Raw genomic sequence first — 16,862 nt, 5'->3', positions numbered from 1 at the left:
TCTGAAATTTCAGCTGCAGGGGGCCGTGTCTGGTAGCAGTTGGTGTGTCACATCTGCCCGGTAAGAATATTCACCAAGACAGCCAGACTTCTTGGTAGTAAAACCCTTTCTGTCTGGGGAATTTCACATCCACACTTCCTCGAGGGGTCCTGCATCCCGGGCTGGTGAAAGGGGCCTCAGTGTGGAAGCAGAGAATCACCCCCATCCAGCAAGGGTCAGGAGCGTGCAGGGCACATTATGGCTGCACAACACAGCACTTTGTTTGCTTGAAAGGGAACGGCTTTGTCTGGGAATTGGGGGACTTCCAGTTGCCAGACTCTGTGTGTCACTTACCAGTGACGCGAGTACAAGGATTTATGGGCTGTGTAAAGCACATACCTGTGGCATTTCTTGCTCTCCAAATGACGTTTCAAAAGAAGGTGATAAATTACAGCTGCCTGTTGTGAGGAGCAAGCTCAGCAGTCCTCAGGGTGGGGATGCTCAAAGGTCTGTGCTTGTGCCCTGCTTTACAGCACTGGCCAGGTTTGTAGCTCCACACAACTGCTGGAAAAAGGGTAATATCTCCAGTAATACAGAGTCTAGGCTTCATCTTTATCTTGGGGAGAGAGCAGCTTAATGTTGCTAAAGGTAAATACCCTTCCTATGCCACTTGCTGTGGCATTTGGGCATTTCAAATTTGAGGAAAAGTACTTGCCCTGAAAGCAAAGGAGCCAGGCCAGCTTATAAGATAAGATTATGACCGCGGGGCTGGGGGAGAAGGCTGGAATGGGTAGCATCACCACTAACTTGAAGCTTGAACAGTCACTAGTTGAGACAGATTACCTACCTAAGATAGGGAAAGGAAAAAGATGGCAGCAGAGACATGATGTTTTTTTTCCAAAGACTTTTATTAATAAACACCTGAAACATTTAAGAGTCACTATGGGCCTTACTATATACGGAAGTACTGCTTTATTTGCTCTGCCTCATCTTTCCCAACTATCTAAATGTCAGCTGAACTCCAGCTGTTGTCCCTCTTCCTGTCTCTCTCTGTACCTCGTTTTCCAGCTTAGGGGCATGTTTACAACCCACGTACGCAATACCTACCTCATACCACTCCACACACAAGAGTTGCTACACTAACACAGCTCAGTTGTAGCCTAGGTCCTTAGCCAGAGTGACCCTGGGCAACAGAAAGAGGCTCCTGAACATCGCTGCTGTAGGATTTCAAGTCTGATGCAGGATCACTGACTTCTGTCAATAAATAAATTATCTTCTAACAGGTTCCAGTGTAGCTTTAGATTCTGAAGATAAATAAAACAAAGTCTTTCAAGGTGAGGATTGGCCCTTTACTGAAACAGCAAGATTGACAATACTACAAATTTAAACCATTTAGAAAAGTAATAGTTGAAGCAGAGGAGGAAAGAATCCCTGGTTAGGTGTGTTCTCTGGAGGGAAGCACAGAAGAGATAAAGGTTAACAGTCGCTGTGTGTACATAACTACAGGCCATACGTGTGTAATGGACACATGCACATTCATCTCAAAAATGAGGATATTCCTATAGCGGTAGAGTTGTTAGCCTCTATTTCTTCTCCTGCTCTTATGGGAAGGGGCCTTTCTCACACTGTGCTATCATCAGTTCACTTTTAATGAAGCTGTCATCTTGCATCATGTAAAAATGTAATATGAGCTGAGATTTGTTCATATCTAAACTGCATTAAATTTCCTTCGTATTGCAACAGAGAAAGATTTAAGAGGATCTCGTGGAGTAGTTGAGCCTTGTTCCCTTTGGTACTCGCAGAAGCTTAACATGAAATAAATAAAATTGGCATGCTGTCAGGGCAAGTTGTTTTACAAACACAAGTGTTTTGATTTAAATACTAAACCTTCCACATTCATTAGAGGATTAAATCCTTAACCATGAGGGTTAGTGAAGGATAAAGCTCATTTGCCTTCCCGTTTTCAAACTCTGACACGGCAAGAACACCACAACAAGAACACTGAGTCCTTTCTTCCTCCCTTGGAGGCCCCAGATGAACAAGTGCTGAATGGCAAGTGTAACCCCAAACAAGTGCCTGAGATAACACTTAGTCAAAGGCATTTCCTCATCCTTCATAAGCTTCCAGCTTCAAAAGTTTTCTCTAAAAGGAAATGGGGGCGAGTTAAGACACTGGGATACCGGGTGGCATCCCACCACATTATAGCAGTCTGTCAGGGTCTTGGTTGAAACTAAAGTCACACACCAGAGAGAGGTGATCGGAAGGGTAATTAAATGATGGCAGCCTGTTGGGCCCTATCTGCTCTTCAGTCAGCAAGCCCAGGGCTGAGTTCACGTTCAAAGCATGCTGGGAGTACCAGATATAATCCAGTGTGTGCCGGCACTCTCCCGAGGGCCGGATCTTCCAGGTGGTGTAGGGGGGCTCCGACTGCCCATCAGGGCTCAGCAGCTTGTAGGCGCTGTTTAAGTTGAGGCTGGAGTTGGAAAATTCTTTGTAGACCTCTTCAGTTGGCTCCGCATTGAAGTCTCCACAGATAATCAGAGGAATCTTTGCACCTTGGGTAATACTCTTGAGGTTCTGGAGAAGATCGCAGCCTTGCGCAGACCGAAACCTCTCCCAGCCCATACGGGCTTTCAGGTGGGTGACGGCAACGCAGAGCAGCCGTCCAGTTTCAGTGCATTTCAGCGTCTGAACTATGGCCACTTGGTTGGTCTTCAGCTTCATGGCGGTTAGCCGGATGTTAGCGCTGTTGATAAGCTCAAAGCGGTCTTTGAGGAAAAACAAGGCACAGCCGTCCGGCCCGTTGTTCTGCTCCACGTCTAGGCACGGGGACCACGGCTTCGGGAAGAAAGTGCACTGGTAGCCAAGTCGGCTGAGGAGGGGCTCAAAGGTGTCAAAGTAGTGGTCGACTTCTTGCAGGCACAAGACATCAGGCTTGTACTCGAGGATTTCCTCCAGGATGAGGCACTTCCTCTCTTCCCATTTCAGAGCTTCCATTGGGCACTGAACAAAGTTGTCTTTGCCTTCTCCGAGAGCTGAAATTAGCAGGAAGGGAGAGAGGGGGGGAAAAAAAAAAGAAAAGGTTACTGAGAGCTAAACCAGTCTCTCTTCCTCCAAGTTTGGCAGAGGCCAGAGGTGAGGCTCGGCTTCCATGAGCCAGCTGCCACCTCGCAGCAGCCAGTGGCTGCTCACAGCTCCGCACGAGCAGTCACAGTACAAGAGGCTACAATGGGAAGCAACATGAGGCTTTTGCAACACTTCATTTTCTCTACAAACTGGGTGCACATCACAGGTGATGGGTTTTTCAGGAGTAGCTGCTGACTTTAGCAGGGCCAGGCTTGTCAATGGGTGCGAGAACCCCTTCTCAAAAGACTTAAGTCTCTCTCAAAAAAAAAAATTAAGTTTCTTTTACAGATGAAAGTTAGGTTCTTCCCCCTCTACCCAAAAGTCACTACACGGTGGCAAGTGCTTCCACACGTGGTTGCCACAGCTTAAACCCAAGAAAAAAAATGCAGTGGCATAGGAGTGACTTAACTGCACAATGTTAAGGCAATGCCTACGTGGGAGATTTCCCACCCCAAGATTTTAAGATGAGGCTGTTGCACAAGTGTGTTTACAGCCTTGACTCTAGAGGTCTGCGAAAAAAATCAGTTAAAATTATTTTGAAGAATTAAGAATTAGCACAGCAGATCTGGATCCCTGAATAGTTCACCAATAAACTGATCAGAAAACTGTAGAGTAGCTTTACAAAGAAAACTTGTGGAAGGATGAGTCTTTTCTGGGGATTAACAACTATTTAAAAGTGATGGTCACAGCTTTTTTTTAATATGCTGTATTCAGTTAACATGGGCATTCAGAGCTACCTTTGGCATCACAATTGCAAAGATATATTCTGTCCTTTCCTATAGAATGGAAGGCGAGCCACTATTTCAAGTGCTGAAAATCCTACCCTCCTCATCCCCCGGTCAATTGTACCTCATGTAATCCATCTCTCTCCCTGCCTCTGCCAATCCCAGTCACATCTAACTGCATAGACAACCTGCACTTAAAGGTTTCCATCACTGTGTTTGATCTCAAGGTCACACCTTGAGCTTAGAGGCAGCTCCTACCTTGGGCAAGGATGTTCCACTGCATGACCCGAATGGGGCGCTGGTTACTGGCAGCGTTTTTCCTCAGGTCCACGAAGTTCCTGTGAAACCGGGGTGGCCGTTTCTGCAAAACCATCTGACATTCCTCCAGCAAATCCTTGGGGTCTATAGGATCCAGCTGTCCTGAGTCTGCCTGCTCCAGGCAGTCCTGGTGCTGGGAGACGGCACCACTGCTCAGCGTCTTGGCAAGTGCGCTGTAAAGCCGGCTGGTGCTGTTTCCCATGGAACACACTGGAAAAGAAAAAGAAATGGTGTCAGAGATGTCCACCGCATCTCTTTGCAGCACACAGGTGTCTTACAGATAACCCTGTTACAGTGCCAGCAATTTCACACTCGTGCAAGGACTTGTTCCTGAATCCAAGACAAAAGAAGGATGCAGATAGGGTTGGTTCTGTCCGCAGTCTCACTGTGGTTTGCTTATTATCAGGGGCTGCAAACTCTGCAGCACGTGAACATGTGAATGTTCAAGACGTTGTGCAGGTGTCTTCTAAAGGAAGAAAGGAGTCTTTCATTCAGAACAGCAGGGCTAAGATTAACTTCTGCACATGTTAGAGGAAACAAAAAGAGAGTGTACATTTTCCCCTCCTCACAATGGAGAGGGCCCAGCAGGCAGACAAATTTTGCCTGCTCCGTATTTCACGTGCAGCATTTGCCTCTAATGGGGACAGCACTGCACAGCCTGGTACCCTGCGTCTATTTGGGACGGTGCTGAGCTGTGGGCCTCCTGCCCGCAGAGCGGCAAGCAGGGCGACTCCTTATCTCAGGTTAATATTTAATTGGAATCTCTGATCAGCATTTCATTTGCCCCCAAAGCAGCAACGTTTCCATGAGTGTGCAACAGCCAGATATTTCTGCTGGCTTAGACCTCAGGATGGTGATGGAAGAAGGGGGTTTTCCCCTTTCAGGCCCCTGCTGCTCATTCCCCTCACCCTGCTTTCTCCCTTTGGCTCCTTCGTGCTGTGCCCCAGCTCAGCACCTTCCAGCAAATCCTGCAGTCCTCCCTAGGTCCCACTGGCTTCCTGCTCCTTTGCCCATCTTAAGCAGCTTTCCCCTAGCTCTCCCTGTTAATACCTGCTAGCAGTCAGTCTCCCCCTTGCTCCGTGACTCCTGCAGGGAGGTCCCCCCCGTCCCGCACACACCCACAACAGGGGCATAAGCGTGTCCTCTGACTCCATTTCACCCTTTCACATGCAACAGGTGGCTGCAGCCCTTTCCTTAGCAGAGGCTGAGCAGCAGAGCTGTCAGACAGCAGCCCTCTCGTGCCACAAAACACCTCCTTTTCCCACTTTGGGGAGAGCGTAACCAGCACCACAGTGCAGCAGTTAACACCCCAAGACTGGCTTTCTGCAAGCACCCAGGAGATGCTTAGTGATAAGGGCCAGGCTTCAGGGCAGCCATGGAGGAGTTTGCACAGAATTCATTGTACTCCTACGCATCTCCAGAGCAAGTCCTGGAGATGCAAGTCCTCGGCACAGCCGAGCACACCCCAAGATCTCTTCCAACACTTCCCTGGGGGAGGGTTTTGCTCTGAGGTTCCAGCCCTGCCACAATGCGTGGGCAGCGCTTGAAAGGAGGGTGTGTTTGCGCTTTTTCACACTCAGTGCTTTGCCTGGACACTTGGTTTCCCTTTTAATCACAGGCAGGAAGGGCAGTGCTCGCACGGCAGCAGTTTGCGCAAGAGGCAACGCTGACGGAGTTCCGGTGTTGTCTCAACTCACTGACTCCAAAGGCGTTTTGCGAAGGTAATCTTGAGCAAAAGAACGAGTTTATTTGTACCTTTGAGTTACTTAAAACGGAAGAGAAGTGTTATCTCACGCATCTGTGGCAGGTCTAGGGTGTTCCCCAACACAGGGGCATGTTCAGCTTTTACTAGCCTGAACTACAGCATTACCAGTTATACAGGCTGCTGAGAGACAGACCTGGCTAGAGGGGAAGGTGGGAAGATGGAAGCTCTAACAGTTAAATAAACATACTTAGAAGGAGTAAAAGAGAAAAGACAGACCCTGCAGCGGAAGCCCCATGTCCTTGTCTTTATGTAAATGAGTACTTTTAAAGACACTAAAAAATACTTGCTTTAACATGCTTAAGCCAGTGGAATATTCTCTTTTGAGTAGTTCCAAGAAAGCTGTAAATTGGGAATTTAAATTGCACATAGGATGGGTCTCCCCATCTCCATCCTTTTAGCTGTAGTACCACCTGTTCCTCACACTGAGATGGGAGCTTGGGCTCACAAGCATGGATGTCTTTCTAGGAGAACTGTGTTTAAACTGTTGCGGTTTCTGCAGTCTCTCATACTTTAGAATTCTTGTCAAGAAGCCACGTACAGCTGAGGTAAACAAAATGCCATGTAATAGTGAGGGAAGCGGGCCCAAACATGAAATCCCCAAACAGGACTCTGACACGGCTGCGAGGGGATAGAGAGCAGGAGCAAAAGCACACTCTGTACTTGTTACAGACGGGTCCAGCTTACACGCTACCCGACAGCCTTGCAGAAACCCAAAGAAATTAATAGAGCTTTTAATGACAACTCCATAGGGAGCTCCTCACCTATTTTGGGGGTTGGTACAGCCCATGGTTAAGCGCTGCAGCTGTAGGGAAGTACACAGTGCTTTCTGCTACCAGAGGGATGCAGTTGGCAGCTGAAGAACAGCCATGAGCCCTATGCCCTGCACACCCATGCTCTCACTTGGGCTTCCCACCACCGGGCTAGTGCTGTGCCACAGGGGAAGCCTAGGTTCTTGCTAATGGCTTCTTGAAGCAGAATAACTCCCCATCGCTCCTTTGGAGAGCACTGCAGGATCCATGTTCATTGCTGGATCTGACTCAGAGGGAGGACGTCAAAAAGAACAAACTAGGTGCAGCGCAGCTGGAGCCAGAAGTCCACCCTCTGAGCAGCTCATCTCTTACAGGAGGATGAAGTCTAAGTTCAGTCATGTACCTGCCAAGCAGCAAACAAAGCCAGAGTATTGCCTAAATCTCATCGTTCCTGGGGTCACAGGGTATCCAGCTCTTTAAACAAGCCAGGCACAGCCTAACCTGTGCAGGATGTGCTACAGCCCAGCTGCAGCACAGATCTGGGAACTTTCAAAGTCAGTAACATCTCAGGAAGGAAGAAGAGCTTCTGTCTTCTTTCGAAAGCCCAAAGAAGGCTAGGTGAAGGAGGCTCTAAGCTGTAAATCAGACACTTCCAGGCCTGTTGTAGATGGCCTGGGTGTCCTTGGCTGAAGGGAGACTCCTGCAGGAAGACTCTAGCTTAAGATGACTGAGATCAAGTTCTGTGTCCATAAAGTGCTGAAACTGGCAGAGCACAGACCAAACCGTTCTGCAGAACGGGGGCCAGACCAGCAACCTGACCACTGAAACTCCAAACACCAAATCCATTTGCTCTTTTTGCAAGGCTTAACAGGCACTGAGGCAAATGCAGGGCCACTGATCAGAGATCCTTACAGTCCAAGTTAAATGACCTGTAACTCGCCGGGATAACATCTGCTGCTGGTGATGTGGCACTATGGTGCTGGTATAAGCAGAGGAACCGGTGGCCTCCTGAGCTTGCACTTTAGCAGAGGGTTATGATCATGGACACAGTTCTCTTGGTGTGATGTCGTAATACGGAATGCCAGCTCAGCAATTAAAATTCAAGGTACTTGGGGAAAAAAAAAAAGAAAAGCCATTCTCTCAGCAAGGGCAAGCCCTTAGCACAGTAAGGGCAGGGGAAGAATTTAAACTGTTCATTAATCCTTAGAAGAAAAGGGTGCAAAGTTTGTGGTTTCTTGTATCATCCATCAAAAGCATAGAAAAGATGAACTTCTAGGATCTCATGCAACGAGCAGTCACAGACTTAAAGGATTTTGCTTCAAAGATGACGGCTGCAGCATGCAGTCAGGTGCAGAGGGGTCTCAGGGCCATGACCCTTACCTTTTGGGTATGGTAAAGAGCATTCTAGTTTCCTGCCTCCTAGTGCTGCTTTTGGCCGAGAGCCCCCACCTTGTTCACTGCAGGGATTCTGCTGCCAAGTAAACGGCTCAACCACAACTGCAGCCTGGTCTGTAGCTGCATCAGCCTCTGCAGACAAAGATGCCCTCCCTGCAACCTCAGTTCTAGAAACAACTTGGCAAAGGCCATACCCATGTGACAAATCCTATGTACAGGGCACCACTCTACACATATAGCCTTGTCTGGGCCAGCAACAGGATTGCAGCTGGGTCACTTGCATTCAAAGCAAGCTCCTTGAAGCTTGAGTCCTGATTTTGGCATCTAGGCCAGCGTTACACACAGTGTTACCCTCATATGCAAAGTTGGAGAGCTTGTCACAGCAGCAAGGGAGGTGTTGCCTAGTCAACAGGCATCACCAGGAAGAGGAGGAAGCCTCCAGTCCTGCCCTGAGTAATACAAATCAGTATTTGGCACAAGTTCTGGAAACCCTTCTCCTCACGAGTGCTCTAATCATGAGCTCATTGGTGCCAGTTGCCAGCATACAGGCACATACGTTCCTCTTCCCTGTAGCTCCATGAAGCTTCAATCCTGCCATTTGGCATCCTGGCCTGGCTTCTATAGGAGAAGTAGAATCATAGAATCATTAGGTTCGAAGAGACCATACCTGTACACTACTAAATCATGTCCCCAAGCACCTTTTAAAGACAGCTCCAAGGTTGGTGACTCAGCCACCTCCCTGGGCAGCCTCTGCCAGTGCTTGAGAACCCTTTCTGTGAAGGAATTTTTCCTAATGTCCAATCTAAGCTTCCCCTGATGCACTTTAAGGCCACTCCCTCTTGTTCTATAACTTGGGAGAAAAGACCAATACCCACCTGTCTGCAACCTCCTTTCAGCTAGTTGTAGAGAGCAATAAGGTCTCCCCTCAGCCTCCTCTTCTCCAGGCTAAACAACCCCAGCTCCCTCAGCAGCTCCTCATAAGACTTGTTCTCCAGCCCCTTCACTAGCTTCCAGTAGAAGCACCCTGCCCAAGCCTGGCTCATAAAGCCCTCCTGTAAACAGCATCAACAGGGAATGAACACACTTCACCCCAACCCCAGCTAAGGACAGTAGGGAAGAGTGAATCTCCTCCATGCCAGATAAGTAATATGGCCTCAGATGTTGCATAAAAGGTGTCAGACATCTCGCCTCTCCCACCAGCACCAGCCTGGAGCAAAGGTGGTTGCTGCCCCAGCTTTCACCAGGAGCTTTGCCTCTGGATGTCCTTTTTTAGCAGTAGTCAAAGGCAAGGTGCTTGTTGAAGACGTGGCTTAAGGCTGTATCTGAAATGCAGAGGCAGGGCAGGTGCGTCACCACTCTGCTCCGAGCCCCCCTGCAGGTCAGTGGACAAAGGGTGGGGAGCATGGTGTGTGCCTCAGTGTCATCCTCACATGGACTCCAGGCATCCAAGAATGTGTGGGACCTTCAATACTTTCCAAGCCTCATTTTGAGAACAAAGAGCAGGGCATAATCATCTACACCCAACAGGCAAGTAGGAACCTGATGTCTTAGCATTTTTGCTTTTGCGTGCCTGAGGGTAAGCTGGGCTTCTCCAGCACACTGCCTCTAGAAGAAAAAACCACTGTGACTCAAGTACTTCCTACACAAAGCGCAACACAAGAAGAGACAAGACCAGTTCAGCCAGAACAGTCCGTGTCTGACAGTGGGATAAAGATACTGACCCACCTGGACGCTGGAAGAGTCACCCCACGAGTATCTGTTTATTCTGAGCAGCCAGCCCGCATTTGGGATGTCATTTAGCAAAAGTCACAGCTACTGCTCATTTCCAGGGAGACCTTATAGCAACCTTCGGGTACTTAAACGGGGCCTACAGGAAAGCTGGGGAGGGGCTTAATGGCTTTAAATTGGAAGGGGAAAGACTTAGATCAGACGTTAGGAAGAAATTCTTCATGATGAGGGTGTGGAGACACTGGAACAGATTGTGGATGCCCCTTCCCTGAAGTGTTCAAGGCCAGGTTGGGTGAGGCTTTGAGCAACCTGATCCAGTGGGAGGTGTCCCTGCCCACGGCAGGAGGGGTTGGAACTGGATGGGCTTTAGGTCTCTTCCAGCCCAAGCCATTCTATGAATTCTCAGGGTACTGCCCAGCACAGAAAGGCGGTTCGCGGAGGAGCCAGTACTGATACTGAAAATAAGCCCTTCAAGACTGGTTCTGGAGTTTTAGAAAGCGAGCACCCTTTATCAGGCCGGGGCAACAGGAGTGAGTGATCTCCACCCATCATGTGCAGCGAGACAAGAGCTGAGACAGAAGGGATTTTCCACTTACATGCAGATGTATTAATTTTCCGAGAAACCTTATGCATATTCTATTACTTCCCAAGGACTAATTTTAATGTTACTATGACCTTCATAACAGCCAAACTTCTTTCTTATTTGGAGCTTTAGATCCAGCTGTGCCTGACCTTGCATTTAAGATGGGGAAAGGCTGCAAACAGAGGTGATGGCAGCAGGGACACCTGCTCAGCACCGATCGCACTGCACACAAGGTGTTATCAACTCCAGCGAATGAACAGTGTCTGGAAAATACACTGTCTGAAAGGAAACATGCTGTCAGAGGGATGTTCTGTCAAACCTTCAAAAAAATACAACTACTGAAATGAAACTTTACCTTAGGTTAAATAAAAAAACTATTCTGCTTTTTGTAATTGGAACCACTTCTTGTACTGATATTACTTGAAACAAAACAACCTATGCTACATAATGCATGCTGTCAGAGGGATGTTTTGTCTAACTTGCAAAAAACACAATTACTGAAATGAAACTTAACAAAACTTCTGCTTACATCACAACTATTCTGTTTTTTTTTGTAATAGGAACGACTTCTTGTATCAACAGTATTCAGGGGAAAAAAACCTCGAAACATGCAACAAAAACCATGCTGACAGAGGTACCTTCTGTCTAACTTCGAAAAAAATACAGTTACCGAGGTGAAACTTCAGCTTGAATCTGCTTTTTGTAATAGAGACCACTTCATTTATCAACACTATCTGAAAGAAAACCAAACCCACACAGTAAAACCCCATGGTGTCAGAAGGACATTCTATCTAACTTAGAAAAATACAGGTGCTAGGATGAAAACCTAACTGTGCTTTAGCTTGAATAAAAAAATATTCTGCTATTTTAAATAGGAACCATTACTTGTACCAGAAGTATTTGAAAGAAAAGAAAACCATGCTACAAAAAATCATGCTGTCAGAGGGTCATTGTGTCTTACTTCCGAAGAACACCACCACAGAGATGAAACTTTGTGCTACTGTAGCTTGAATCAAAAATATTCCACTTATCGTAACAGAAACCACTTCTTGTATCAATGCTATTTGAAAAAACCCAACTCATACTATATAAAACCGTGGTTTCAGAGGGGGATTGTGCATAACTTTCAAAAATTCAGGTGCCCGGATGAAAACCTAACTGTGGTTTAGCTTGAATCAAGAATATTCTGCTATTTTCAACAAGAATCACTGTTTGTATAAGTAGTATTTGATAGAAAAGAAAGCTATGCTGCAAAAAAATACATTGTCAGAGGGACATGGTGTCTAACTTGCAAAGAACACAATCTCCGAGATGAAGCTTAACTCTTCTTTAGCCTAAATAAAAAATATTCGGCTTTTTTAAATAGGAACCACTTCTTGTATCAATGCTATTGTGGGGGAAAAAAAAAGCTATGGTATAAAAAAATCACACTGTTAGAGGAACATTCTGTTAATTAAACAAAAAAATAATTACTGAGATGAAACTCTAGCTTAAATCAAGATCATTTTGCTTTTTGTAATAGGGATTAGTTCATTTATCAACAATATCTGAAAGAAAAACAGGGAGATTCTGTCTCAGTTTCAAAAACAGAGGTGCCCGGATGGAAACCTAAATGTGGTTTAGCTTGAATCAAGAATATTCTGCTATTTTTACCAGGAATCAATGTTTGTAGAGGTGGTATTTGAAATAAAAGGGAGCTACGGTGCAGAAACCCCCTGCGGGCAGAGGGACATGGCGCCCGGCTGGCACCGACCGCGACCCCCGCGCCGCCACCCGCACCCACCTGCTCGGGGCGCCGCCCGCGGGGCCGCGGGGCCTCTGGGCAGCGGGAGGGCGGCGGAGAGGGAGCGCAGGGCCGGGCAGAGGCAGCGAGCGGGGCTGTGGAACATGCTCCCGGCGGGGCTGCGAGCGGCGACACCGGCGGCACCGGCACCGGCGGCGGCGGTTATAGCGGGACACCCGGCACCGACCAACCCGCCCCGCCGCGCGCGGTGGGGGGGGGGGGGGAAGGAGGACACGCGCGAGCCGCGCCTCACGCCCAGCGGCGAAGGCCTCGCGCGCCACCCCCTCCCAACCCCCCCACAGGCCGAGCGATGGGCTCGCCCGGACGGGGTTTTCCGCTGGTGGCGTCACGAAGGGGAAGCTCGTTGGCTTTCGGTGCGAGCTGCTGCCGCGCAGTCTCCTTCGGCGGAGTCTCCTGCGGCGGGGTCTCCCTCCACGCCATCTCCTCCTTCCACAGGATATCGTTCCAGGCGATTTCCTTCTCCTTCCAGGCGATCTGGAAGGATCATTGTGGGAAATGGTGTGAAATCCAGCTAGAGGCCAGTGACAAGTGGGGTTCCCCAGGGCTCAGTGCTGGGTCCAGCCCTGTTCAATGTCTTTATCAATGACCTGGATGAAGGCATCGAGTGCACCCTGAGCAAGTTTGCGGACGACACTAAGCTGGGTGGGAGTGTTGATCTGCTGGAGGGTCGGGAGGCTCCAAAGGGATCTGAACAGGCTGGACCGCTGGGCTGAGACCAAGAACATGAGGTTTAACAAGGCCAAATGGCGGGTCCTGCACTTGAGACACAACAACCCTGTGCAGTGCTACAGACTAGGAGAAGTCTGTCTAGAAAGCTGCCTGGAGGAGAAAGACCTGGGGGTGTTGGTTGACAGCTGACTGAACATGAGCCAGCAGGGGCCCAGGTGGCCAAGAAGGCCAATGGCATCTTGGCTTGGATCAGAAACGGTGTGACCAGCAGGTCCAGGGAGGTTCTTCTCCCTCTGTACTCGGCACTGGTGAGACCGCTCCTCGAATCCTGTGTTCAGTTCTGGGCCCCTCACCACAAGAAGGATGTTGAGGCTCTGGAGCGAGTCCAGAGAAGAGCAACAAAGCTGGTGAAGGGGCTGGAGAACAGGCCTTATGAGGAGCGGCTGAGAGAGCTGGGGGTGTTTAGCCTGGAGGAGGCTGAGGGGAGACCTCATTGCTCTCTACAACTACCTGAAAGGAGGTTGTGGAGAGGAGGGTGCTGGCCTCTTCTCCCAAGTGACAGGGGACAGGACAAGAGGGAATGGCCTCAAGCTCCATCAGGGGAGGTTCAGGCTTGACTTCAGGACAAAATATTTCACGGAAAGGGTCGTTGGGCACTGGCAGAGGCTGCCCAGGGAGGTGGTTGATTCACCTTCCCTGGACGTGTTTAAGGCACGGGTGGACGAGGTGCTGAGAGGCATGGTTTAGTGTTTGATGGGAGCGGTTGGACTCGATGATCCAGTGGGTCTCTTCCAACCTGGTTGTTCTATGATACTATGATTCTATGATCTCCTTCTCCTTCCAGGCGATCTCCTTCTCCTTCCAGCGATCTCCTTCTTCCAGGCGATCTCCTTCTCCTTCCAGGCAATTTCCTTGTCCTTCCTGGCAATGTCCTTCCAGCGATCTCCTTCACCTTCCAGCGATCTCCTTCTCCTTCCAGCGTTCTCCTTCTCCTTCCAGGCGGTCGTCTTCTCCTTCCAGGCGGTTGTCTTCTCCTTCCAGGCGATCTCCTTCTCCTTCCAGTCAATTTCCTTCTCCTTTGGGGCGATCACTTTCCAGCGATCTCCTTCTTCTTCCAGCGATCTCCTTCTTCTTCCAGGCGATCTTCTTCTCCTTCCAGGCGATCTTCTTCTCCTTCCAGGCGATCTCCTTCTCCTTCCAGGCGATCTCCTTCTCCTTCCAGCGATCTCCTTCTCCTTCCCGTAACCACCTTCTCCTTTCTGGTGATCTCCTTCCAGCGATCTCCTTCTCCTTCCAGCGATTTCCCTCTCCTTCCAGCGATCTCCTTGTCCTTCCAGGCGATCTCCTTCCAGCGATCTCCTTCTCCTTCCAGGCAATCTCCTTCTCCTTCTAGCAATCTCCTTCTCCTTCCAGCGATCTCCTTCTCCTTCCAGGCGATCTACTTCTCCCTCCAGCAATCTCCTTCTCCTTCCAGGCGATCTCCTTCTCCTTCCAGCGATCTCCTCCTCCTTCCAGTGATCTCCTTCTCCTTCCAGTAACCTCCTTCTCCTTTCTGGTGATCTCCTTCCAGCGATCTCCTTCTCCTTCCAGCAATGTCCTTCTCCTTCCAGTGATCTCCTTCTCCTTCCAGGCGATCTCCTTCTCCTTCCAGCGTTCTCCTTCTCATTCCAGCATTCTCCCTCTCCTTCCAGCGTTTTCCCTCTCCTTCCAGCGATCTCCTTCTCCTTCAAGGCGACCTCCTTCCAGCGATCTCCTTCTCATTCCAGGCGACCTCCTTCCAGCAATCTCCTTCTCCTTCCAGCAATCTCCTTCTCCTTCCAGCGATCTCCTTCTCCTTCCAGGCGATCTCCTTCTCCCTAAAGCAATCTCCTGCTCCTTCCAGGCGATCTTCTCCTTCCAGGCGATCTCCTTCTCCTTCCAGGCGATCTCCTTCCAGGCGACCTCCTTCCAGCGATCTCCTTCTCATTCCAGGCGATTTCCTTCTCATTCCAGGCGATCTCCTTCTCCTTCCAGCGATCTCCTTCTCCTTCCAGCGATCTCCTTCTCCTTCCAGGCGATCTCCTTCCAGCAATCTCCTTCTCCTTCCAGCGATCTCCTTCTCCTTCCAGCGATGTCCTTCTCCTTCCAGCGATGTCCTTCTCCTTCCAGCGATGTCCTTCTCCTTCCAGTGATCTCCTTCTCCTTCCAGGCGATCTCCTTCTCCTTCCAGCGTTCTCCTTCTCATTCCAGCGTTCTCCCTCTCCTTCCAGCGTTTTCCCTCTCCTTCCAGCGATCTCCTTCTCCTTCAAGGCAACCTCCTTCCAGCGATCTCCTTCTCATTCCAGGCGACCTCCTTCCAGCAATCTCCTTCTCCTTCCAGCGATCTCCTTCTCCTTCCAACGATCTCCTTCTCCTTCCAGGCGATCTCCTTCTCCCTAAAGCAACCTCCTGCTCCTTCCAGGCGATCTTCTTCTCCTTCCAGGCGATCTTCTTCTCCTTCCAGGCGATCATCTTCTCCTTCCAGGCGATCTTCTTCTCCTTCCAGGTGATCTCCTTCTCCTTCCAGCGATCTCCTTCTCATTCCAGGCGATTTCCTTCTCATTCCAGGCGATCTCCTTCTCCTTCCAGCGATCTCCTTCTCCTTCCAGCGATCTCCTTCTCCTTCCAGTGATCTCCTTCTCCTTCCAGCGATCTCCTTGTCCTTCCAGGCGATCTCCTTCCAGCGATCTCCTTCTCCTTCCAGGCGATCTCCTTCTCCTTCTAGCAATCTCCTTCTCCTTCCAGCGATCTCCTTCTCCTTCCAGGTGATCTACTTCTCCCTCCAGGAATCTCCTGCTCCTTCCAGGCGATCTTCTTCTCCTTCCAAGCGATCTCCTTCTCCTTCCAGCGATCTCCTTCTCCTTCCAGCGATCTCCTTCTCCATCCAGCGTTCTCCCTCTCCTTCCAGCGTTCTCCCTCTCCTTCCAGCGTTCTCCCTCTCCTTCCAGCGATCTCCTTCTCCTTCAAGGCGACCTCCTTCCAGCAATCTCCTTCGCATTCCAGGCGACCTCCTTCCAGCAATCTCCTTCTCCTTCCAGCAATCTCCTTCTCCTTCCAGCAATCTCCTTCTCCTTCCAGCGATCTCCTTCTCCTTCCAGGCGATCTACTTCTCCCTCCAGCAATCTCCTGCTCCTTCCAGGCGATCTCCTTCCAGGCGACCTCCTTCCAGCGTTCTCCCTCTCCTTCCAGCGTTTTCCCTCTCCTTCCAGCGATCTCCTTCTCCTTCAAGGCGACCTCCTTCCAGCAATCTCCTTCTCCTTCCAGCAATCTCCTTCTCCTTCCAGCGATCTCCTTCTCCTTCCAGGCGATCTCCTTCTCCCTAAAGCAATCTCCTGCTCCTTCCAGGCGATCTTCTTCTCCTTCCAGGCGATCTCCTTCTCCTTACAGCGATCTCCTTCTCCTTCCAGGTGATCTCCTTCTCCTTCCAGGCGATCTCCTTCCAGGCGATCTCCTTCCAGGCGACCTCCTTCCAGCGATCTCCTTCTCATTCCAGGCGATCTCCTTCTCATTCCAGGCGATCTCCTCCTTCCAGTGATCTCCTTCTCCTTCCAGTGATCTCCTTCTCCTTCCAGCGATCTCCTTGTCCTTCCAGGCGATCTCCTTCCAGCGATCTCCTTGTCCTTCCAGGCGATCTCCTTCCAGCGATCTCCTTCTCCTTCCAGGCGATCTCCTTCTCCTTCTAGCAATCTCCTTCTCCTTCCAGCGATCTCCTTCTCCTTCCAGGTGATCTACTTCTCCCTCCAGCAATCTCCTGCTCCTTCCAGGCCATCTTCTTCTCCTTCCAGGCGATCTCCTTCTCCTTCCAGTGATCTCCTTCTCCTTCCAGCGATCTCCTCCTCCTTCCAGCGATCTCCTCCTCCTTCCAGTGATCTCCTTCTCCTTCCAGTAACCTCCTTCTCCTTTCTGGTGATCTCCTTCCAGCGATCTCCTTCTCCTTCCAGCGATCTCCTTCTCCTTCCAGCGATCTCCTTCTCCTTCCAGCGATGTCCTTCTCCTTCCAGTG

The 16,862-nt window shown here is 49.7% G+C and overlaps 1 protein-coding gene across 1 annotated transcript; it reads right to left on the bottom strand.

The window, feature by feature from the left end:
- Positions 1-873: 873 nt before the first annotated feature.
- Positions 874-12,297, bottom strand: NOCT (nocturnin). The gene is made up of 3 exons (XM_069855252.1): positions 12,152-12,297; positions 4,089-4,358; positions 874-3,014 (listed from the first exon to the last, which is right to left on the bottom strand). Exons 1-3 carry the CDS (start codon positions 12,255-12,257, stop codon positions 2,179-2,181), a joined length of 1,212 nt encoding a protein of 403 aa, XP_069711353.1. The 5' UTR covers positions 12,258-12,297; the 3' UTR covers positions 874-2,178.
- Between the last annotated feature and the right edge of the window lie 4,565 nt (positions 12,298-16,862).

This window comes from Phaenicophaeus curvirostris, chromosome 4 (assembly GCF_032191515.1).
Source record: "Phaenicophaeus curvirostris isolate KB17595 chromosome 4, BPBGC_Pcur_1.0, whole genome shotgun sequence".
Classification (NCBI taxonomy): Eukaryota; Metazoa; Chordata; class Aves; order Cuculiformes; family Cuculidae; genus Phaenicophaeus; species Phaenicophaeus curvirostris.
This window is presented reverse-complemented; position numbering and strand designations above follow the sequence as displayed.

Coding starts and splice junctions, on each gene's coding strand:
- NOCT (XM_069855252.1), bottom strand. CDS start 12,257: ATGTTCCACAGCCCCGCTCGCTGCCTCTGCCCGGCCCTGCGCTCCCTC. Junction 4,359..12,151: donor GCGGGCGGCGCCCCGAGCAG/GTGGGTGCGGGT, acceptor TTTCTTTTCCAG/TGTGTTCCATGGGAAACAGC. Junction 3,015..4,088: donor GTGGAACATCCTTGCCCAAG/GTAGGAGCTGCC, acceptor TGCTAATTTCAG/CTCTCGGAGAAGGCAAAGAC.